Here is a 25,125-nt window from a genome sequence, read left to right as displayed (position 1 = left end):
GAAGTCTCCACAGTTGTCTTTTATGTTTTGGGTAGTAAAGGTAGGTTTTATTTTAGCTTTATCTCCTTTTTTCCTCATATGAGAAATGAAAATAAAGGCCCTGTGAAATGAATGAAGTATGAAAATGCATTTATGTAAAATAACAATAGAAAAATAGATCTGGAAGAAACTGCATCATTAAAATTTCACATCAGTGAAAGGTGCTAAGAGAAGGATGGAAGAAGTTACGTTGCTAATACGAGTCTCAGGTGGATTTTTTTCTGCTCTGCCAGAATACCTTCAGTATCTTAAAAAGTAACCTTTAAGATTATTCATTTTTATAAGTATAGTTGTTAAGCTTTTACACATGCGATTCTTCTGCATGACAAAACACAACAGTGTGATAGACCACTCATGTAAAAATAAATGTATATATTTTAGAGATTAGCAGAAATATAGCCATCCTGTAATTTATCATGAAATACCTTGTAAAAATACAAGTTCCATCCTCTTGTGGAGTTGCCATACAATTGTTAAATTGATGAAGTTGTCTTTTTTCTAAGTCTTAATCTACTTCTGTTGTATGTTAATAGAGAATCTATTCTCCTTTGATTGCTTGATTCAACAGCTCCAGTTGCCTTTGTGTATATTTTTTAACAATTCCCTTTTCAACCAGTATGCTTCAGGAATTGGGCTTAAACACACTGTTTCATAAACTGCCAGCCTCCTCGGCCGCCTCAGTGCCTCTGATTCTGTAAATCAGATCATAGGCAGCATGCTGTCATATAATAAGGTGTCTGATCCTTATTACCAGTTTGTTGATGCACAGACTCCTTCAAATTGACCATTGCAACACATGGTTTCCCCTGAAACTAGCTGTGATAATTAGCGTGGTTCTAATGAGACAGAATGTCACTGATCTTGTGCTGAACTGTCGAGTATCGGTGCTACGGATGGGAACTGTCAGAGCCTGCCATCTGTGACAGCTCTTGGCATATTCCAGTGGCAAGGTAGAGCATGCTCAATAGAGTATTTTCAAACAAATGGCCCTTTTCTTGATGAGGGCTCTGTGTTCTGTTCAACTGGAAGAATGTTTGCCCCAACTTTGGCCTACGCTGCACCCATTCTGAGATCCAAATGCGAATAAAATTTTAAATCTCTGTTCTGTGTTATATAAGAGAAGAATCTTTTGTTTAGCAGGTGAATTTTACGTGGCATTCCTTCCCCTGATTTTTGACTCTCCCAGTTGCCCCATGTTGTCAGTGAACAGTCAAGCATTTACGATACTCTTCCCAATTTTAAAATTGCCTTGTTTAAAAGAGATTTGCTGGGAGTTGGGATGGCTCTTGGTGATGAAGCAGTCTGATTTGATGGAGAGGAAAGGGGAAACGAAAGAAACAGCCCCGAACATGTATAGAAATACCCAAGCTGAATAGAAGAATTAAAATGGACAGGACATTTAGGCTCCAGAGAGAAGTAGAGATTTTTTGCTAGAGTAGAAGTCCAGCGCTGCTTATCATTCCAAAATATGCTTTGTTGCTTTTTATTTCCTCCTCTCTGGCAGACCACACAGGGCTTGTTCTGAAGAACATTTTCACTAATCTGATCAGGCAGCCAAATACGCCGGGAAAACTGCTTTAATGATCCCACTAATTACCTCAAGTCAATATGAACTGTATTATTAGACTGAGGGAAAATATTCCATTAGGTCTCCCCCTTGGGAGTTTCTCCGCTTTGTGATGTCACTGAAGCCTTCACCCTCTCGCTTGTAATTAATTTTATTTACACACGCAGGCACGCACAAGGTCACACCTGCACAACCGGCGCTGGCCAGGGAGCTCGTGGCACTCCGGCTTAATCAGATCTGTCATAATTACCATTCTGCATGTTTCTGACACACGCTGTGAAATATTTCAATTTAACTGCCGCTACCAGCACAAGCAGATGTAGTGCGAGTGTGGCTGCATGGGAAATATTATTCCTCAGGATAAACTCTCTCCTCCTCCTTTTTCCTCCCCCCCCCCTTACAGCTAATGTGGCACAGAAGCTGATGTATCCTGTAAATCTTGAATGCAGCGCTAGATTGATAACAGGCGATTAGACAGTTTAACCACAAACAGCTTGTTCATTTTTCACAAATGAAAACCACATGTGGTGTAACTAAAATTTCAGGCCCTTTTTTTTTTTTAGAGTTGGGGTATGTGTGTGCGTTGAAGATGTGATTAAATAAAAATAAAATGCAATGAAAAGAAGTTAAGTGTCTATAAAAATGGAGAAGTTGCCTCGTCTTTTCCAGGTTATTTTATCAAAATCCTTATCGAATCCCATTTTTGCCACTTTCACCAAAACTCGAATGAGAGAAAGATTCTCCGTTGGACTTTCCGTTATTTTCCGTAAGATTTATTTTGGTTGGGAGAGATAATATTCCTCTGGTCTGTCCCTTTTTTTTTTTTTTTTTTTCTTTTTTTCAGTGCTAGATCTTTTATTTGAACAGGAGTTCTGAAAGAATATTTTACTGTTGGGCATGTATAATTTTTTAAAGGTCAGTCTCCCTATTTTTTAAAATGAAAAGTTGTTAGTTTAGGCTTTATGGTTCTATCCCAGACAATTCAAAAACAAAATGGACCCAATCAGGAAATTTATTTCTTAGAGACGTTTGTTGATACGCAGAATCAATCTGAAAGGTAGAGTTCAAAACAGTGAATTCTGCTTCCATAGAAATTTTGGAGATAACCTGGCAGAAAGTATACGCTTACTGGGTTACCATATAAGGCCAGAGTTATCACCAGTCTCAGAAGAATCCAGCCATAAAGAAATTAAAGTACTGGAGTCATAAGAAGGCAAATAAGCTGGTAGAAAACTAAGATTAAGAGAGGAGAAAGAAATAGGATCAGTGGTGATTTAGAGCTGTACCTCTAGAGAAGGTTCACCACAATCCCGTTTAGCGAACATTTAAAACCATAGCTGTAGCCTAGTTAAATGTCTTTTAATGCCAAATAAAATACACTCCTTTTCTTTTATCTTTATTTTTGTTTTACTACTTCAGTTATGAACCTCTCTTGGGAGCTTCCTAGGATTCTGTGGTGATTCCTGTTAAATGATAAGAGGTGCCATTTCCCATAGACTAGTGGGTTTTTTACCCTGTTCCCTTAGTTTATTCATTTCCCCCCTTCCTTGGTTATTTTCTTACATAAAAAAAAAACCAAAAAACCAAACAAAAAAAACTTCACTTCCCAAGTTTTTCACCAGAACTTTCTTTCCCTTTACCCTGGCTGTTTTCTCTGTGTTTTGGGTTTGCTCCAGGATATCTTACAAATTTGAAATTTAATACTTTTCTGCCTCTTCATGCTTTCTTCTGGCTGGAATATCACTTTAAAGAAAAAAAAGTTGTTTGCCTTTTCGTTAGAACCCTTCTCCCATCTCAGATGCTAAGTAGTTCACACAGTTAATACCAAATTATTAGGTCAGTTGCTTCTCACATTCTTCATCTGCCTCTATAGTCATTTTGCAAGATGCAGATATTGTGGAAGATTTGATTCAACCCCCACCTCAGCGATCTGTCACAACACTATTTCCTGTTGAATACAGATGTCCCCTCAGAATCCTTCTTAACACAAAGGTGAAGGCACCGGTCTCTGATCATTAGCTCAACCCACCGCTGCTTCAGTCACTTGTATTTTAGGATTCCCAAGAAGAGGTTTGATATACAAAGCATAGGTGTATGGGGATGAGTCCAAGAAATAAGAAAAGTGGAGGTAAAAAAAACAAAAACAAAAAACCCTATACCTTATGATGTCATTGCTACTGCCTTTGCTTTAATGACCTGGAAGTTTTTGCACAGCTACTTCAAGATATGTTAGTGATAAGCCAGCATGCAAATTGAATCACTTCTTGCAGTCATTGGCAGAGCTCACCACAGAAAGGAAACTTAACTTATTCCTTAGCAAGTCAAAGATTTCATTAACATTCTGAAAAATCATCCACTAGTTTTCCATGTTCGCAAACTTTTGTTTTTGTACGTTAGAATTTCTTTGTTCCCAGCACACCTGTTGATACAAAAGGGAACAGGAAGGAGAGGAAAAAAAAAAAAAGAGTTACTGTTTAGGGATTGCCATGGTATGTACAGAGTCTGGTAATATTCAATATTTTGAGTATGAGGGAAGAGCATATCTTTTCATTTCATTAAATTTAATTAGACTACAAGAATCCCATTGTTCAAAAAAAGATTATCATTTTCTTTATGGACCCCGCTGGATCCCTGTCTAATAAAAGGACAGTTTTCATGTATCTGGTAACAAATCATAGTTGAAGATCCAGGAGAAAGTAGTTCAGGAAACTTTATCCTGCCCAACTCAGTCCACTTCCTTAGCACTGTGCAGTTGTTCTTCTGCAATGTTCTTGGATCCTCATGAAAATGTACAGGAAGGAGAATTGGCTATTTGCCATTTTCTTTTGGACCCGCCGTTTGCATTTTTCGTTGTTGAAATCATCAATATCATTTACAGTGTAGCTCACCTTTGTATTCCGAAGCTGACAGGAATGGGAGGGCATGTTCCTGAATGTCTGTGTCAGATAAAAAATAAGGTAATGGTAGCTAATTGACAAACTCACAGATGGTTTATATAACAACTTGGACATAAACTTCATCTTTCAGAGAAAGCATTGAGGATTGCAAAGAGTGGTGATCCCAGTTCCACCGCTCTCATGCTGTGTAGCCCCAGGCAAGTCGTTTAACATCTCAGGCTCTGCACTTCCCCTTCAGGAAGGTAAAATAGGTTGGGTCAGGTTATGTCTAATGTCCCTTGCAGTTCCAGGTTCTGTGAGTTTGCTGCTGAAACAGGTGTACAAGTGTGAAAGGATGCTATTTTGATTGAAGGTACCAACGACAGGTGTGTTAGTCTGAAAATGAGTCACAGAGGAGGCAAGGTTTTGAATAATGAAAGGGCTTAGTTTGGGGGTTTGGACAGACCAAGTGCTATTTTGGGGTCTGTAGCCAAAAAGCATTCATAGGTGGGATATAGTGGGGAGAACTGATTGGGATCCAGTGTATGAACTTCATGTTATGTAGTGTGAGATGAGCTGAAGGTTGATGTAAATGCGTCTGAGACTGGTTTATTACACACCTGGATGACCTCTCTCTCATTATCAAGGACCTAGCAGAACCAGTACAGTGTAGAGATGAGATGAGCTCCATTTAGTTGGGGAATGGGCTTGGCTGAATATGCGGCGGGGCGGTGGTTGCCACAAAACAGTGTGACTTGAAGGGTTGCTAAAGAGTCTCCACCTTAAACACATTCTTCTGTTTGTTTTTTTAACTGATACCTGAAATTCTACCTTTAACATTTCACTATTTTTGGACTGGTATAAGTCTTGGGAAGGATAACACTTTAAAGAGAAAATAATAATTCTCGGTCCATGAGAAATCCCAGGTTTGGAAGAGGTTAGTGAAGTAAGAAAAACGAGGCAGGGAATGACAGCTCAGTTGAAGGAATATCCTGAACCCCATATTTGCAAGTTCATAAATTGGTACCTGTAGCATTTAATAGCTGCTGAGGACTGCCCATTCCCAAATGTCTCCTTTAAATGTTTACCCATTTACTAATGGTACCAATACGAGTGCTACTTGTTAGGGTGCTACTTGGCTGGTTCATTGATGGAGTATTTGGTGGTTTAAATGAAATGCAGATTAGCTAAAAATAAATTACTTTCAATAAGGTCAAGGAAGTGAAGGCTGTGAATAAAATATACATTCACAAACAGACAAATGCTATTAGGAAATCCAGCTCAGTCCAATCCAAGCTGTTACTGTCTAAATTGCCTTCTTTCTTCCTGGCTTGCAATTAATTTTTGCTTGTGTGTTTGGAGATTGGGGGAAGGGTAATAGCCTAATGGGTAATGATTTTATTTTAGTATTTTGATTAAAGAGACTAAATAACTTGGACCCTGGATAACCATAAGGACTAAAGCCTTATCCATCAAGCTTAATTTCTAGACAGAAAGTTGCATTATATTTCTGGATAAATTTAGCTTTGTGCTACCTATAATATATAGTGAGGAGATGGTTGTGTGGGAGTTATTTTCTACTTATGCCCCCCCTTACCATCTTCCTATTCACTTTTTTTCCTTTCTTTAACCCTCTACTTGACTAGACTCCTTCTGTCCTGTCCTCAAATCTTAAAGGCAAATACTTTAAAACCATTTGCACTTTGAAAAGTGGTGCTGAGAGCAAGGACCATTATTTGATTACCTCTGGTTTCCTAACCTTTGCATAGCTCCCCACACCCCATGGTGTGCCCAGGTCACTGTTCTGTTCCTTTCCCTGCTGCCATCCTCTGTCTGCCCTGCTACCTTATCCCCTTCTGTTTGCGAAACCCAGGTGTCTTTGGAAAACCTCGTTAGTGTTCCTTTTCTGACAGAATTTCTCAAAGGATAATCTGCTAATCTTGTCTACCTTTACAGTTACTTGGATGGTATGAAGTTAACTAAATTAGAATATGGTTGCTTTATTCATGGTTGTAAACCCATTTTCTGAGTTTGTAATAAGACCAGGGAAAAACAGTGAGGTCCGTATGTGCTAGTTCAATTGTTAATCAAAAATGTTTAAGCTGTCAAAATATTGTTTTATGAATGAATTCTCCTCCAGCACTGAAATAAATAAATAAAAGTCTTCCCCCATGTTGGTCGACTTGAGGATTGGATAAGGGTGGGCATTCTTATCAACCATGGCACTGTTGAGATGCCCTGATGGAAACCTGGGGCTCCATAGGGCACAGTCTGGGAACCATTGTACTAGTGATTAACTATTTTCCTCCAGCCCATCCCTAACAGGCATGGTCCTTTAGTGGCAAACAACAACAACAAAAACAAAAAACAAAAAACAAAACCACCAAAAAACCCAGGAAATCTGTTTCATGAATCCATAAATACCAAAGTTTCCTAAACTACTTGGGGCTTATATAAGATAGTTCTAGAAAAATATTCGAAATATATGTGTGTATATACACACATGCATGTGGGGTGGTGGGAGTTCCTAACCTGTGGCCCACCTTCCCCCAAGGGGTCCGTGAATTTGGATAGAAAAAGAAATCTTTATTTTCATTAACATGTTACTGAAATTTGACATTTTATTCAATTATCAATATGGGCAATAAATCATAGTAGTATTAACATTAGGTATGAATTTGTCACCAGTAAAAATCACAAATATTTTCACTCACATTACATTATTGCAGATATCTCAAAATATTATCTTTGCTCATCACTATAAATTACAGTAGTTATCAGATCTGTTGTTAGAGCTCGTTATTTAGTGTGTTAATAAAGAAGCATTTATATTACTATAGCACAAATTTTTGATAGCTGTATTTCAGCATAATTGGTTGTCTTCATAATCTTATGTATTTTATTTCAGGCACATAAAAACATTGTTCTGGAAAGGCATCATCTGTGGGCTTTACCAGCTTGCCAGAAGGGTCGATGGCACAAAAGAAATGAGATCAATGATTAGATCAATGAGATGTGGGGGGGGAAAATTACATATTTTTTCTAGTACATTAGCGGAACAATTCTTGAATTTACCAGGGAAATGTTTGTTATTACTTTATAGAATGCTTATTTTTCAAATGCCTTTCACTTCAGAGCACGTAAGCAAGGGTTAGAGTCATTGCAGTAACATTTAAAACAGCCGCAAAACCAGAAAGCTTATCGGCAGCCTTTTCTCCAACATTCTGATGCCGCATACAGTGCAGGACTTTGTGAGGGAGGGAGGGCCTTTGCCCTTCGACTAGAGACTTTGTGTCAGGGAGCCTCACCTTTAATATCAGTTTCCATCTGAAGTGTAAGCTGTTCTTCCCTCACTGGACTCTTAAGTGCTGGCAGAAATGACTCCCTATTATCTCTGTCCCCACATTGGGTGGCACATAGATGGCACTTAATAATTATTTGTAGAAGGAAAAATGATACAGAAGCATATTTCATCTGCTGTCAGTTTTGCCCTCACAAAACTCAGCACATTCCTGGACACCTGGGTGGCTCAGTCCTTAAGCGTCTGCCTTCGGCCCAGGTCATGGTCCCAGGGTCCTGGGATCGAGCCCCACATCAGGCTCCCTGCTTCTCTCTCCCTCTCCCACTCCCCCTGCTGGTGTTCCCTCTCTGGCTGTCTCTCTCTGTCAAATAAATAAATAAAATCTTAAAAAAAAAACCCAAAAAACTCAGCCCATTCCTAAGGGAATCCGGGTGGGAGGATGGAGAGCTCTCCTGTGCTCAGAAAGACAGAGTAGGGGCAGACTGCTGTCCTCTTCCTCCCGGGGCGCTCCCATAGCCTGCCTTCCCCAGGTATGAAACAGGATCAGTGGTCATGAGGAGTGACTGATATGGCCTGTGCAGAGAGCCCAGCCTCCCTTATCTCCCTTTATTGGTAAAATTATAACCCAGCCATTGTCACTGGGATCCACATGATGCTTCTAGAAATATTTATGCGTTCTTTTTTTGAAGTGTCCTTGTGAAGAGATTTGAGTCCCTCAGTTAAGCCAATTTCTGATTAGTAGGTTTGCATAATGGATAAAATGATGTGGGTTTTGGCCACAAAATGGGTGTTACTTTATCAGCAAAATCATAAGCAACTCGGGAGCTCATAATGACCCTGCCCGCTTAATTGTTCCTCTTAGGATATGAGTCCCATAACTTTTACAATCCCAAATTGCCTCCCCCTGGTTTTAAAAATTCTTTGTTATCTTTCCTAGGATATCAGAGAGGGAAGATTTAAATTTTTAATTCCCAGCCCCTAAATATGCATAATGGGACGTATAGCTCATTCTAGCAGATATCTGCAGTGTTGAAAAGTTTCATATAAATCAATTAAAAATGCACTGGCAGAAATATTTGTTAAAATAACCTGCAGTAAGTTATTTCTGTAAGCCAGCAAACCACTGTATCAGGTAAATCGTCACCTAAAAATGATTCATTTTATAAGTTCAAATTTTTATAGTTCTTTTTTTCTTTGCACATGGCATATGTGGAGATTCAGCAACATTTTTTTTCTTGATATCTTCACAATTTTGAATAGAAAAATAAATACTGTAAAATTTTATTAGTGACTTTAGGAGGCAACATGTAAGAGATTTGCTTCATAACATTGCCATATAAAAGCACATATTTATTTGGATTGAGGGGTTTGGGAAAAGTGAAGTTTCCCATTAAGCTTCTTTAAACAATTGATGTATTTGCTTTTGACCGAAGCCTTTAATAGTGCTTCCCTGCCTCCTTAAACCTAGTAAGCTGAGCTCAGTTTGAATCTTATTTTTTGAAATGCAACATCATTATAAATGCAAGTTGTTGGACTTTGCTACAATACATGATATCCTCAGGAATAACGAGATGTGTACAGTTTCTTGCCCCTAACTAAAGGGTCCAGATTGTGCAGTTTTTATACCTTTCTCTCTCCCCGAACTTACTGCCACTTCAGTGTTACAGGGAATCCTTTGCTTCATTTTTACACTTACTCATTGAAGTGTGAGCCTCGGGGTCTGTCCAGGCCCTTTGGGTGAAGGAAAGTGAAGAGGATGCCATTCAAAGGGCTATTTGTGTGGACGTTTGTTTATGGTAAATGTAATTCAGCTGAGATGGGGGAGGCCTGCATTAAAGAAACCCATCAGCGTTAGTTCATGGAAGAAATGCTGAGGGCCTGAACCAGAGCAGTAGGAATGGAAAATAAGGAACCAATTCAAGGAACGTTCTGAAGGAGAATTGGGAGGAATTCATGATTGTTCTCTTATAAAGCAAACAGACAAGAAAAATCAGATTTTTAATTGAAGCTCTTTGCTATTTTTTTTATTAAAAACAGCTACTATAGAAAAATTTAAAAATGCAAGCATAAAGACATAAGGAAATACCCGTAATCCTAATTAACAAAAGATAGCCTGATTCATGTTCTTTATACACACACACGTATATGTATGTATACATACATATATGTGTGTACATGTATATGTCTTACATTTATTCAGATGCTATTCATACCTTTTAATTCTCTACTGAGATATATTTAAGTTATATTCTCCTTTTGCTATCACAGATAATGCTAACATGAACATTATTATAGTTAAGTATTTGTATACATCTAATGTACATCTAATACATTTAATTATCATTTATTTAGGATCAGTTCTCAAAAGTAGAATTACTGGATCAAAAAGCCTTTTGTGTTTTGAAGGTGATTACTAGACATTTCTATATTCAACATTTCCACATTGCCTTTCAGTAAGATTATACCAATTTATACTTTAAATAACAGCCTTTCAGCCCAGGTGACTGGGTGGGTGGTGATGCTATTAATTGAGTTAAACTACATCGGAGGAGAACCTAGTCTGTAGGAGGAAGATAGTGGGTTCAGGTTAGGACATGATAACTGAATTCTTTTCATTAACTCTCTAGATAGTCAAATTCCTTTGGATTATCTTTGTGATAATGACAACAATAATAAAAATAGTAATGACATTCATCATAACGTTACTGTGTGCCAATCCCCTTGCATGAATTGTCACAAACCCTATGAATAGTGGTAAAATTACCCCCATTTTATAGAGGAGAAAATTGAGATCTAGAGCATTTCAATAACTTGACCAGGTCTAGTAAATAGTAGAATTAGGCATTCAAATTAAAACCCAGGCTTTCTTAACAAATGGATCTTAGAAGTACAGTATGTACAGGAGGTGAGGTCCAGGAATTAAGTATTCTCAAGAAAGTCCAGTATGGTAAAGAGTTATAGCAAAAGAATGGTGGGCATAGTCAGTTCAAAAAGCAACTCGTCTACCTATTTTTCTTGGTACATGGCTAATTCATCTCCCTCTTTTTTTCATTATCCACCCCATTTTAAATACTGCCCATTTTTCAAACTCAAGCCAATATCACTTTGAATCAGTAAAGACTTCCTTGACCACTCAGCCCATCTCTTCTTCCTCGCCACTTGGATCCCACTTGGTGTTTGTCCATCATTGACTTTTATCATGCACTGTCTTTCACTGGTAGTTATTTTTGAATGCTTCCCAAATATACTGTGAGCCATTTTAAGGCAAGTGCTTTCAATTAAGTTCATCAGACCTTTTTGTAAATATCAGGAGCCAGGCACGGGGCTGAATGTGTTCTATTTCATTTGTACCAGCCACAATCCTGCAAGATTAATACTGTTATTGTCTGTTCTTTGTAGAGGAGGATGTGAGGCTCAAAACGGTAATTTGCTCAAATTCACATACATCAACTCCTATATGGGATATAACCCTTTATCGATATACTGAGGTGCTTGAGCATGACTTGAAGGAGAGTTAGTATTTGGATGGGCAGGAAAAAGGAGAAAGGGCTTTCCTGTAGTATGAAGAATGGAGAATAGAATGTGGGGAAATGCTGGGCAACAGCTAATAAATAGTCCAGTGAATTAGGACATGAATGCAATTGGGAGCAGCCTTCAGGGCACTTCTAGGGAGTGTGAGCATTTTCTCTATAATAGGAAGCCTTTGAAGGTCATTTTGAGTAGTTAAGATAACTTTGGCACTTTGAAAGCAGAAGACCAGAGCAGTGATTTTCATCCCAGCATCTTTTTTCCAAGGGCATCTCAGAGATGGCTTGGGGGATTCAAGAAAGCTTAGTTGCACCTGTAATTTATCTGTCAGGAAGTTCCATAGGCTAAATTAAACATCATATTTATTTGCTTCTTGTAGGCATCACAACTCTATACGATAGCACTGGTTCTCTCATTCTTCACTGAAGCTCTAGCCATCATTGGTGTACTTTTTACCCTGAGTTAAGAAAAGGAATGATTACTTAAAAGCTTCTTTGTTCAGAAATCGAAATAATTGTCTGACGGAAGTAATTAAAAAGAATGTTTGGTGTCTAAGAACATAACTCAAAGAAGAAGGGTCCCAGACTGACAAGGCATTGGTGGACAGGTGGAAAGGAGCAGATGATTCTTTATGATAGAAACAAGGCTAAAATTGATGAACCTTGGGAGTACTGAGTTTTCTGGGGTTTTTTTCCTTGAGTTTTTTTTTTTTTTCTTGAGTTTTCTGTTTTTTTAACGACACTAACCATGGAGAATGAGGAGAGAATAAAAACTTAAGTAAGATATTGGAGTGCCTGCGTGGCTCTCTGTTGGTTGAGCATCTTACTCTTGGTTTCGGCTTGGGTCATGACCTTAGGGCCCTGGGATTGAGCCCTGCATCAGGCTCTGTGCTCAGCTGGATTCTCTCTCTCCCTCTCCCTCTGCCCCTTCCCCACTGCTCAAGCACACGTGCTCTCTCTCTCTCTCTAAAATAAATGGATAAATCTTTAAAAAAAAATTTAAGATATTAAGGCACAGTGTGTAAATGTTAAACAGGAGCCAAATCATATCACTGAAACAAAAAATTCCTTTACCAAGCCCATATTCAAGCATCAGGCATGTAAGCCAGATTTTTGTTTGTTTCATTTAAGCTTTGAAGAAACTATCTTGAAAGGTTAGTTTATGAAGTATAAGAAAAATTAAACTTTTAAGTTAGGTATCTTCCAAATCTAATGTTTTTAAAGGAAAAGTCAGCCTTTCTTTGCAAATTGTTTCAAATTACAAGATTATGTTCTTGCTAGTTTAATATGTTATCTACAGTTTCATGCTTTTCTCTTCATTCCTCCTTTTTTTCCCTACTCTGATTCTCCCTCCTGAAAATATTCTTTGAACTGTAAGATCTCCTTCCCAACAACCTTTTTAAGTGAGAACTGTTTTTATCTTCTCTGGCCAGATTGTCATCTGATAATCTTATTATGGATCAAACAATCTGTAGCAAAAGAAAAAACACTATATTTATGTGTGCCATAAAGTCAGTGGCTTTTGAGAAGGTAGAAAAGAGGGGAACATAAAAACCACTTTCATTTTTTTACTTGCTTAAATTTTAAGCAAAATTGCATAATAAAAAGTACTTACCAATGATTCTTATTATTCAAATTTCACTAAATTTTAATGGGAGCTTTTCCTCAGATTGTATGAACACAGACCTCCAGGAAAAAAAAAAAAAAAAACCTCCAGAAACTCTGCTAGATGTGTTTAACCTCTTAAAGACAAAGTAGCAAAAATGGATTCATGAGAAATTTATGGGTAGCCGTTGTCTGTCCTATTTCCACAATATGGAAACCCACAGATTTTTGGCTAAGATATTAAGTTCCTTATATAACCTGGAAAGAGAAGTGTAAAAATCATAATAATTTTTAAATATCATGACTGTTTTTTTTTTTTCTTTTCAGCAAATATAAGTATCAGAAACCATGCCTTGAAAATAAATATATTTGGGGAATACACACACACACACACACAAATATCCCATTTAAATGTTTCTTTTTAAGTAGGCTCCACACCCAACATGGAAGTTGAACTCACGACCCTGTTTCTTTTTAAAACCCATCTTTAAATAAAGTGGATGTAATGTGCTACTTTTAGCATGAAAATTTATTGGTACGACTCTGTTCAAACTTACTTCCCATGTTTTCTTTTAATAAGACCACTGTTAACTTAGCAGGAAAAGTTACTCACGGCACCTGCTGAGATTCTCTTCACTGTACACAAAGTAGATGTTATTAAACTGAGGAGAAAGATTAATGTATTTCCTACTAATTCCATAGAAGAGGACATGTATCTTTATTAATGTTAATGGTGGGGGCCTCTCATTATTTTATAGAATAATCTGCTTTAGCAAAGGTTTTTCTTCTGAAGAACTTCGTAACATTTAAAGGTTAATATGTTAGGTAAAGAACAGTATCTTAAGATAAGCGTTTTTATTACAGGACATGATGGGATGGTTTTTATTAAATTATATGATGATTTGAATGGGGAAGAAGAAAAAGTGCATCGCTTCTTGCCCTCAACTTTAATGCCTTTAATCAAATAATGACCTTCTGGAAAATAGTTAATTTTAAGCATTTGGAAAGATCAATACCACTTTGCCACCAAAAAATGGCCTAGACGATGAAATTTGATGTATTTAAAGTATCATTTCACCCTCTTAACCTAGTAAATAATTTAAAAATGCTTTCAGTACCGCTTTGCCACTGTTCTGTTCCTCACTCTTTGAAGTGTGATGATTGTTCTTGAAAAAGAGGGTCGAAGTTGGTACGTGAAGCATCCAGGCCTCAAAGCTGGAGGCCGGGGTGATCCCCTCCATGAGGCCTTGTGTGTCTCTGCATTCGGGCCCCCAGAGAAGTACTGTGTGTTAAGACTGTATTTGAGGCAGCGTGTGTTAAAAACATAAAAAGTGTGAAAATGGAACGCTTCTGGTATGTTAAAGGGGTGGCTTAAAACATCACTAGTCACTTTGCATCTTTGTGATATCTTTAAACCTTCATGCTAAAGGTGAAAGATTCCGCAACTCTGACAATTAGAACCCATTTTACCCCCAGCTTATAGAACATTGATATGAAATTACCCATGAGTGCCGACAGCTTTGTAAATAAAAAAAAAAAAATTGCCCTCTATTAACATGTTTGTGGGCAGATTAAAAACTGTCTTCATTAGCATAAGTAACACTTAAACGGATTCTTTTAAAAGTAGAAAATTATTTGCTGAATGATAAATTGCTAGCTTTATAGTTAGTTGTTGTTGAAAATGTACTCATTCAAAATGCCTGGTGTAGTTTAGTCTACAATACTGAATTTTTTGTGTTGGAAGTACTATTTAATGGATTATGTACTTAATCCTTGTTCCTACTACTTGCTAAAATGTAATTCATGCTTTCCACTAAAATGTTTGTATCAAATACCTCCCTATTTAGATTGATTTCTTTTAATATCATATATTACTATACTAGGTGCCCCAGAGATTGGAACAAAATACTCCTGCAAATAACACATAAAAGATGAGGGTGAGGGGAAATAAATACAGACTATAAAATGTTTTGCTTTTTAGAACTCAAATTATCCTTCCGTTTCTTAAAATGTATTTTTCCTTCTTCGTTGCAGCAAGAATTGTCATTTTCTTTCTTTCTCTTTTTTTTTTTTTTATAGCTCTTGGGTTTAAAATGTATATGTACATAACAGTAAGAGATACATATCTGTATATTGTACGCACTGTTATGAAATGAGTTTTTTTTTCTCAGAGAATACTGAAGCCTCTTTTCCCCTGGAAAGCTAGCTGTGTAACGTGCTCCCAGCTTTGTCACAGAACGGGCTCTTGGAAGGGTTCTCCTTTTTACATGCGTGAGGCTGTAGAGGTACAATAAATTCATTCAAGAAAGGAGCTTACTTCTCTGCCTCAATTAAAATCATTGCACACCCCTTCTCTGTTAAAATGTTCAAAGTGAATTGACTTGAATTAATTGTTGTAAAAAGAGTGGAGTGGAAATCAAGGATTGAGTTTGGTTGGAAATTAGCAGCTGAGAGATGAAGGTGCCAGGATTTTTATTTAAATGTGGTACAACAAGATTCTGTCAGTAAAGCACATCATTAGAATATTGAGTTTAGAACTGCTAATTTTTCCTTTAAAATGAGCATACAGTCATGTGTTTCATGGACCATAATAAATTGCCATTGTGTTGTCATTGAGTTTGTTTTGCTTTTTTTCAGTACTGGTTTGGCAGTCATTCTGCATTTTCTCTCTTTCCTTTTTTCACCCCCCCGATCTTACTTTTTTTTTTTTTTTTAAATAGATCCCTCACCGAAACCAGTCAAACGAATGTTATTTATTTCATGCAGTCTTAGGTTTAGCATCTTCTGCACCATTTTCTTGCTTACGGTAGCAAGACATTTGCAGATGGTTCTTGGTTACTATAAAGTACATAACAGTATTTCCTTTGTGGCAGATGGATTTAAGACTTTTAGTTCTCAATAAATGTAGGTTTACAATACATAACTTTACAGGATTTGTGTTGTATATAACAGGTTTGAACATATTATCTCAGAATTCATCTGCATGGCATTTTCAGCTTATTCAGGGTTCATGCCAGTTTTTTTAAGTAATAGGGGGAGCGCTGTGATTGATAGCAACAGCTCAAGGCGTGATTTTGAATAGAAACAAAGGGTTTAGAACAGAAGGTGTCAAATTAAACTTCGTCAGTTTGAAAAGTAGTAACATCCTGAAAGTTTTACTAATTTATTTACATGTGGCTACTGTTTATATTTTGCCCTCTTTATATGCAGTGTAATGTTGCTTGGCAAATTTACTACATTTAAAGTTTAGGTTGTTCCTTGTACCATTTTAGTTTTCTGAGAATGTATCAGTCTCATTATTTTAAGGCTGTTACTCTCCTGTCTTTTCTACTGTACAGAACAGTCGTGATCTAATTTAATTTGGGAAGCAGCTCACTACTCCTGCCTATGGTCTTACAATATTTCAAGTCCCAGAGACTGCTCTTAAAAATGTAATTACGTTCACATTTTGCAACAAAGTACCGCATTTCATTTCTGGTCTCTCCTCTACCAAATAAATCTATACATTTATCATTTAAAAACCAATACAGTACTTAGGGGAATCATCATTATTTGTCAGATATTACAATATTCTGACATGTTCATTGTCTTACCAAGTTTATTTGCTCTAACAATACCACTTATGAAAAAGTGACCTAGAAAAAGGTACTGGGGAATTAGAAAGCATTTGGCTTTTTTAGTCACTTTGTGCAAAACATAGATCAGATTACTGTCATCATTAATAGAGTCTCAATTGATAGGATTTGAGGTAGTCAGAATATTCCAAGGTATTTAAATAGTATTAGAATGAATTGATCTTATTTTTGCCAGCATAAATTGGGAATGAGCCAGTGTCTCTGCTGACAAAGAACTAGCGTGTCAAAATGTCTGTTTTCCATTATTTTTTAAGAGATACACACATCAAAAAAGCACTCCCCCCTTAATTTTTTTTTTTTTTCTTTTTGGAATACCCTTGTAGAACTAACAGTTCCCAGCTGCACCGTTAAATATTTTTCTAAGCATCATCTGATTTCAGTCTCTTAAAATCATCATGTCTCTTGAAAGGCTAGCAGAGACATGCTTCAAACTTATAATTTATCAAATTATTTTTAGATAAGGAATTAGAAGTATTATTTAAGGGCAGAGGTTAATAGCAAACTACTGGAAATGTTATGTTAGTCATGGGCAATTAATAAAAATAAGGATCCATCTCATAAGTATAGAGACACAGAAGTGACAATATGAGCAAAATATTTGTTGAATGAGTCAGGGCTCCTTTTCTGAAATATTTGTTCAACCAGCATGAGTGTGATTGTTTAGGAATTAGCTATCATTATTAGCCATTTTAAAAGAACTAATGATTTTCTTTTCCAAAGAACATCTGTGATCCACATGTTTTTTCACATATATCCGAGTGCTAACTGATCTGTTACTTTAAAAAGTTTCTAAAGGATTGGAAAAATTATTGGCGTTTTTCAGCTCTCTCAAGCAGCTTTTCTCACGTGAATTGTTCTTAATTTAACTTTTAGCAATTTTTAGTTACAAGCGTTTATTTCTTTAAAAAAAAATCTTAGATATTCGATGTTTAGCATGTATTGCAATAGTATACAGTACTAGCTAAGTACAAAAAAACTCCCCCCCCCAAAACAACTTTTCTGTTCTGTTTTTTTATGAACCTGCTAACATCTGGAAAGGTAAATAGAATTGTAGCAATTTGCTCTGTTTAGGCATGGGGGCCTGTCAATTGCTGTAGCTGAAGAATGGAGACAAAGGGGAGGAGGAGAGTCATTTTAACCATAGTTAATATTCAAGCCTACAGGAAGATGTAGATCTAAAACCTGCACAGCATCAAAACTTAGAGGTAAAGTGTAAAGAAATAGCTGAGATGTAGGAAAATATAAAATGTTTTCATGGCTCAATCCAGATAGCAAATATTTGCCAATAAGAGCTAAATAAACATCTCCAGGGCATCATATGCAAGTGGGTCTCAAATACTTCAACTACTCAAATACAGTTCGAGAGTTAATATTATACTCATATAAATAGAGCTAAAATGTGACACATCATCATATTTTTCTGGAAATAAACATAGAATTGCCATGGTTAGAAAAGAAGCATATTCGGTGACATTCTAATCACAATTATTATTTTTTTTTAAACTAATATTCTCTCAGGTAAATCTTCAGCTTACTGCCTGCTCTCTTAGCCTTGAATTACGCATTCAGTGGCATTGAATGAGTGCATGATTGCATGACTGTCCCCTTGTACGTGTTTGTTTAATTACAAGACCTGCTGAGTAGAAAAACAAATGTCTCAGAAAAATTAGTAGATCTCATGAGGGTTAGCAACAGTCACTCACCCTTGGCTGGTTAGTAGGTGGGCCTTGGGAAGCTGATGTTATCAGCTCTCCAGCTTTTCTTTTAAATTCTCTCAAATAGGCCATCTGGGGAAGAATGGGCCTTATTTCTTTTCACCGTATATTGCAGTTGGAAGGGGAAGGAGAATTTTCTCCAGTGGTTCAGTTTGGGAAGAAGGGAAGAAAAGTCATACCATTCTCTGGTCTCACCCCAAACAACAATCGCAACAACACACACACACACAAAAAACCTCTCCTTGGCTAGTTCTAAAATCAGATAATAAACTGTGCTCCTTCCACTCCCATCCAACTAATTTACTTGGAATTTCCAAGAAATCCCTTCATCTTAGGTCAAGTCCCTAAAGCAGAGCCTAAGACAGGGAATCGGGTGTCTATGATTTGGTGAAGGACACGGAAGGAGTGAGGGAGGATAGGGAAGAGGAAGGGGTCCAGTAAGAATATGGTCTCAGGTAGTCTGTACTAATGGGGGGAGGGCCATCTCCAGAGAGTAGATTGAAGGGTTGAGTGAGTTGTTACTTTGAGGGAAGAGGGCAGGGACATTGTACCACGGGGTAAGCCAATCACTGGCCACCCCAGGGTGTGAGGGGGTCAGTGAGGACGTGGAGTAACTGTCCAGTCATCTCCAAACATTGCTCCAGAGAAGAGTATGGCTGTGAGCTTTTAGCAGGCAGCACGGCATCTGGAGGTGGTTGCCTTGCTTGGCAAAGGGGGTCTGGGTGGGACAGGCTCCCTCTTACTCTCCACCCCATTGCCTAGTGTCCATCATGGCAGCCAAGATGAAGAACGTTTGGCATGAGGATTAGAAAATGTTAGACGATGTACTCTCTTGGACCACTCAGTTCTTGATAATCTGAGGATCAAAAATGGGGCCTTAAGGGAGTCATCAGAGAGGTTCAGGTTTTGGCATTCATTGGACATTTCCTTCTCTCTCAGCTCAGGAAATCTATTAAAATTCTTGTCTGGTGAATCATATTTCGCGCACTGCAATGAGCAGGAAAAAACAGGCTCCGAGATGTCCTTTTGGAAAGTTGTTTCTTGGAGAAGTCTTCTAACGCCCATTCTGATCATTATGCTTTACACTGGATGGCATTCTTGCTCATTGTACTGCACGTGTCTTTTCTCTGTCTCTCACACACACATGCACACGCACATACACACGCATATTTACACGTAGTTTCCTTCCTAATACAAAAATCCTAAACTTTGGGAATCCTTTTAGGAAACAAATTATTTTAAAAATCTGTCCTGTCTCTTCTTAAATACCTTCAGGATCTCAGATGGCCGCTCATCCGACAAGAAAGCTGGGCAAGACAAGAAGCACGTTCAACTTTGCTTTTCTCCTATTTCACATATTGCAAAGTCCGTGGTAAATGTGTCTTGCCCTTGGAATCATAAAAAACATGACCTTCCTTTAAGACGCAAATCTGAACATTTATTAGAAACAGAGCCTGCCTCCTTGACAGCCACAGCTATTCTCTCTTAACAGGTTAAAAACATTTTTTAAGCAGACTGGAGTGTTTTTGAGCATATAAAAAAAAGTTAACTTCACAGGGTCTTTTCTTTTTAGCTCTTAATGGAAAATATCAGCTCCCCACAGGCATAACTGACCTATTATGCCCTTGTCTCTAAGGGGTGGTTGTGTGAGCTGTTACGCTGGAAAGAAGATCCTTCTCCAGAAAACAGGACTCTGTGGGAGAACCTCTCCATGATCCGAAGGTTCCTCAGTCTTCCTCAGCCAGAACGTGATGCCATTTATGAACAGGAGAGCAACGCGGTGCATCACCATGGCGACAGGCCGCCCCACATTATCCATGTTCCAGCAGAGCAGATTCAGGTTCGTTTACCTTGGCCAATTCGATATAGCACTAAGTAAATAGAGCTTTAAACTTAGCAGGGAAATTAGCGTTTCTCTTCTTGCCGCCAGTCTAAACATAGGCTTTATTAGGAAGAGATAACGATACACTGCCATCTTGCTCATGGGAATAACACTGCCATCTTGCTCATGCGAATAAAAGGAAAATTAGCACACTTTTTCCAACATGTGTATTGTGTTCCTTCTCCCTCATTTCCCCAACCACAAAATGCCAGGAACCCCCCTTTTTTACACTTCTGGTTTGGCAAGTGCGTCTTTGTTAGAATTGGGTTGTTTTTTGTGTGAGAGGTCAAATTTTGTTGTTTTTGTTTTTTTAAAACCCATTTAAAAAATACCACCTATTTTTTAATGACTACCAATACTGCCGTTTCTGTAGAGGAGGTTTGTACAATCAGAACTTTCTACCTTGGATACTGTCCCAAGAGAGGAGGGGAGGGAAGCCTAATTGGAATCTTGTTTCTGACTAATCTTGTTTCTGGCCCTTCCTTCACCTTGTCGCTGTCTCCCCACACCCTCACAGAACACAGGTTAGGGGTGAGTCATGTCTGTTTGTCTTTCCTTTAGAGTCCCTCTCCCACCAGCCTTGGGAAAGGAGAGTCTAGAGGCGTTTTCTTACCAGGCCTGCTGACCCCTGCACCATGGCTCGGTGCTGCTCCTCAGGTGAGCGGGCACAAGTTACCTATGCCAGCAAGAGAGGGGGTGGTGTAAAGACCTGCTCCCTTGGTCAGAATTTGCAGACTTGCAGAGGACGTACTAACCATGGTGGTGGCCGAAGACCACTGTGCCAGCAGATTCAGCCTTGTGCTTAGCGGGTTCTGTCATGGGACTTGTCTCCATTCGTCCGCTGAGGGACCTCCCCTATGAAGCTAGATTGGAAAGCTCTGGGACCAGGTAGTTTGTTGGTGCCCTATGGCCTTGATTTCTAAGGAAGCGTGTTGAATGAACTGGGGCTGTAGAACCTATTTCTGTTAAATCTAAGGGGATGTCTTTAGCTTTTCCCTTTAAGAGAAAATTCCATTGCCTTCCAGAGTCCTAAAATTCTACTGTCTTTGTTGAATCACCTGCATTATTTCTTGGTATTGCTGTGGGCGTGGGTGGGGAATGTATATATTTATCTAGCTAAAAACAGTGATAGAGTTATCCATCCACTAAGAAAAAAAATAAAAAGTCCTTGAGTGTGTATTAAAGATAAATTGGAAAAGGGAATCCCTTAGGATATCAAGCACTAAAATAATCATGAAAGCCTGAAAAACTTAGTTGTTTAGCAAAAACAAACAAAAAAGACAGGTATATGTATAGTAATAAAAATAGTACTTGTTTGAAGATGCAAATTGTTTTTAATAAAATTGTTTCTTAGGGGAATAAAAGGAAATGCTTAGGCACAGTATAAACACTCTAATATTTTGCAGCTTACTCAGGTTGATTTGCTTTGATGATAAGAATTATAGATATAGAGTATACAGTATGTGCATGTGTTACACATTTGTTACGTATAATTGTGTATGGAAATTACAGCACATATACAGACACTAATTACGAAAACGTGTCTGTATACACTAAATTTAAATTCTAATCACATGAGTTTACTATAGACAAAACAATTTGCTAGCCGTTCGTTGTACGGTGGATCAAACTTTTATTTTTCGGTAAGGAAAAAAGAAACTTGCACTGTCAGCCTAGTGCAATTTGGTAAGAAATTGTGTGTGTATCAAATCGGAACTGACTGGTAGGAAATTCACAAACGTGAGAATCTCAAAAATCCTTTGGAGTCTTAAGGGATACTGCTGAAGAAGAGCAGGCGTTTATCCATTTTATTTGGAGTTTAAATAAGACTTTCTATTCTTGCTCCATGCTTTAGCCATGGATGAAATGGGGCAAAACACAGGTTTCTTTCTCCCAGGGCTCTGTAGCACTCCTTTCGAAAATGCCTTTGAAATCCTTACTCCTCAATCTTCATTTTAAATCTTTGTTAATTATTTACATCATAATTTGCTTTGCTGTCTTCGCCTTCCGATGCGTATCCTGGTGAAGTCCACGGCTCACATTTTCAGCGCGCTGAACTTTCACTTCCGTGAGCCAGACTGAAAATGAAGGGTAGGGAGGTTCCACTGACCTCTGATAAGGAAGCCCAGTAGCAACCCCCCCCCCGCCCCCCCACCCAAAACCCTGGTCGTGCCTCCCCTTCCTGGTTCTTACCATTTTGACTTCTTTCCCTGATGCCGTGGGCCGTCTGGCTGGCCTCCCTTTGCGTCCTGGATCTTTGTCCCCCTCGGAGGAGCTCCAGGTGGGAAAAGCTACAGGTGGGATTCCCAGCCCCCTGTCGCCTCCTCCGAGCCGGCTTTGTCCGCCGCGCGGGAAGAAGACAGAGCTCTGACTGTCCGCTTGTTTCTTTGCAGCAGCAGCCGCAGGCGCAGGCGCAGCAACAGCCGGCGCCGCCGCCCCCGCAGGCGCAGGCGCAGGCGCAGCAGCCCGCCGGGCCCCGGCTCCCCCCGCGGCAGCCCACGGTGGCCTCGCCCGCCGAGGCCGAGGACGAGAACCGGCAGAAGACCCGGCCGCGGACGAAAATTTCCGTGGAAGCCCTGGGCATCCTCCAGAGTTTCATCCAAGACGTAGGCCTGTACCCGGACGAAGAGGCCATTCAGACTCTGTCCGCGCAACTTGACCTGCCCAAGTACACCATCATCAAGTTCTTTCAGAACCAGCGGTATTATCTCAAGCACCACGGCAAACTGAAGGACAACTCCGGCCTGGAGGTGGATGTGGCCGAGTACAAAGAAGAGGAGTTGCTTAAGGATTTGGAAGAGAGTGTCCAAGACAAAAATGCTAACACCCTTTTCTCGGTGAAGCTAGAAGAAGAGCTGTCAGTGGAAGGAAACACGGACATTAACACTGACTTGAAAGACTGAGATCAAAGTATTATTTTCATTCAACAGTGCCACTGGTATTTACTAACGAAATGAGAAGTCCACCTTGTATTCTCTCAGAAAACCTTTGTTGTTCATTGTTTGGCCAATGAATCTTCAGAAACTTGCACAAACAGGAAAGTTCAGAAAGGATAATACAGACTGCACTAAATGTTTTACTCTGTTTTACAAACTGCTTGGCAGCCCCAGGTGAAGCATCGAGGATTGTTTGGTATTAAAAATTAAAATTTGTGTTCACGGGACACATCAAGGTGTGTACCCCGTAAGCATGATACCAGTGATTTTTTTTTTTTTAAGAAATTATTATTCTGGAGCCTCAAACAAGCATTATAACTTCTGTGATTATTATTTCCTTCCTTTAATTATTTCTGTAACACTCCACACTGATCTTTGGAAAGGCGCCCCTTATTTTAAAAAAAGAAAAAAAAAGAGTTTGTTACTCTATTGTATGTTACAAAAGAACTATAGACTGTGGAATGCAGTTTAAAGATGACATATGCCAACAAATGCCTTGTATTATATGGCACTGCCGTAATTCAAATTTGTTTTTATTTTGGAAATAAAAGTTCACTGTAATTTTTTTCATTCTCATTGTTACATGATTTTTTAAAAAATGAAAAGAAAATGTGAAACACAATTTAGTCCTCATTATTTATTTGTAGATCCTGCAGCATCATGTTGTAATTAATTTTTTGGAAGTTTCCGTTAAATGTAATATTGCTTCTCTTGTTACCATACTGATTCTTTTCTATTTATAAATGTATTTTGATGGGCAGTAAAACAAAGTGTCTTAAAAGTTTTAAATAGAGAAAATGTGCTTTACACAGTTGCCTATAAAAAGTGCTCTATGTTATCCAAGCAATTCATACTATAAGCTTCACTCTTATTGTTGTATGCAATTTTTACTATCATGCAAATAAGCTTAGGTAAATAAAACTAATAGATCACCTTAGAAAATTATGCAATTAATGTGAAAATAATTGATGTTTGCAATGTGTCTTCCTTTGGTTTACAATCAATTTTAAAGCTACATCTGTATAAAATTTCTGTATAAAGGTGTATTTCTTTTTTATGAGTTTATGGCTATGAAAACACCAGCTATTTTGTTACAGCTGGCTGTTTTTATAAGTGTATCACAATTTTCTTTATGCAGAAATGTTCTGATTAGGAGTGGTTATTGACTGTAACTACACAATTAAAATTGTTTGTATGGTATGACATGGTAGGGTTTGTCTGCTTATGTGAAGTAACTTTAAAGAGTCAAAGATGGCCCTCTCAGTTAGGTGCATGTTAATATTTTCTTGATGATATTTTACTGATTTTAAAAAGAGCGATTGAAAAGTCACTAGAAACACTGTAAATTTAAATCACAAACACGTGCTCATTTTTTAAGTTTAACAGTGAAGACCATGACCTGTTCGGGGTTTAACATTTTGCCTAATAAACAGAGATAGTAGGATAGTCAGAAGACCTGCCAACAAAACATAAATCTAGTCTCTAGGAATTATGTGCTTAGAGTGAATTCATCTGCATTTGTTTCACAATATTTAATTATGGCAACACTTCTTTTAAGCTAATGTATAAATATTTTAAAGGCCTTTAACAGTAACATAAAGTAAGTAGGGAAAAAATGGACCTTCTGTATAAAAACCTCTTAGTAAGCAATGTATTTTTTTAAGTTATAAATGGAATATAAGTTAATAACTGAGCTCATTTGGTTGTGTATGTCATAACTATGAGAACTAAATGAAGAAAGTAAGAATATCACACCTGGAATTTAAACACCGTCTTCAAAATTCTTGCAACATAAAACTCCATACACTCCATGATATAAAATGAGGTGTGCTGATGGTCATGGAAAGGATTGAGGCCAGGGTTTCGGGCTTTGTTACCATTTTTTTGTATTCACTTTATCTTTTGCTGCTGCTTTTTAAGACTTCCTAGATGTTAATAAGGGTATCTGGGTTCCTTGATAGTTGGTTCTGAAATTGTCCAATCTCTTCATGACTAACATTTTTCCAGGCACTGATGAGCTCCATTGGTAGGCAACTGGGCTG

At 38.1% G+C, this 25,125-nt stretch overlaps 1 protein-coding gene across 1 annotated transcript in view; it reads left to right on the top strand.

The window, feature by feature from the left end:
* Nucleotides 1-24,272, top strand: part of SATB1 (SATB homeobox 1) — a 98,634-nt gene extending 74,362 nt beyond the window's left edge. Inside the window, exons 10-13 of the mRNA XM_021678797.2 lie at nt 19,902-20,105; nt 20,709-20,804; nt 22,420-22,428; nt 22,541-24,272. Of these exons, the coding sequence (XP_021534472.1) occupies nt 19,902-20,105; nt 20,709-20,804; nt 22,420-22,428; nt 22,541-23,050 (819 nt within the window). The 3' untranslated portion in view covers nt 23,051-24,272. The remainder of the gene's footprint in view (nt 1-19,901; nt 20,106-20,708; nt 20,805-22,419; nt 22,429-22,540) is intronic.
* The last annotated feature ends 853 nt before the right edge of the window (nt 24,273-25,125 follow it).

This window comes from Neomonachus schauinslandi, chromosome 1 (assembly GCF_002201575.2).
Source record: "Neomonachus schauinslandi chromosome 1, ASM220157v2, whole genome shotgun sequence".
Lineage (NCBI taxonomy): Eukaryota > Metazoa > Chordata > Mammalia > Carnivora > Phocidae > Neomonachus > Neomonachus schauinslandi.
This window is presented reverse-complemented; position numbering and strand designations above follow the sequence as displayed.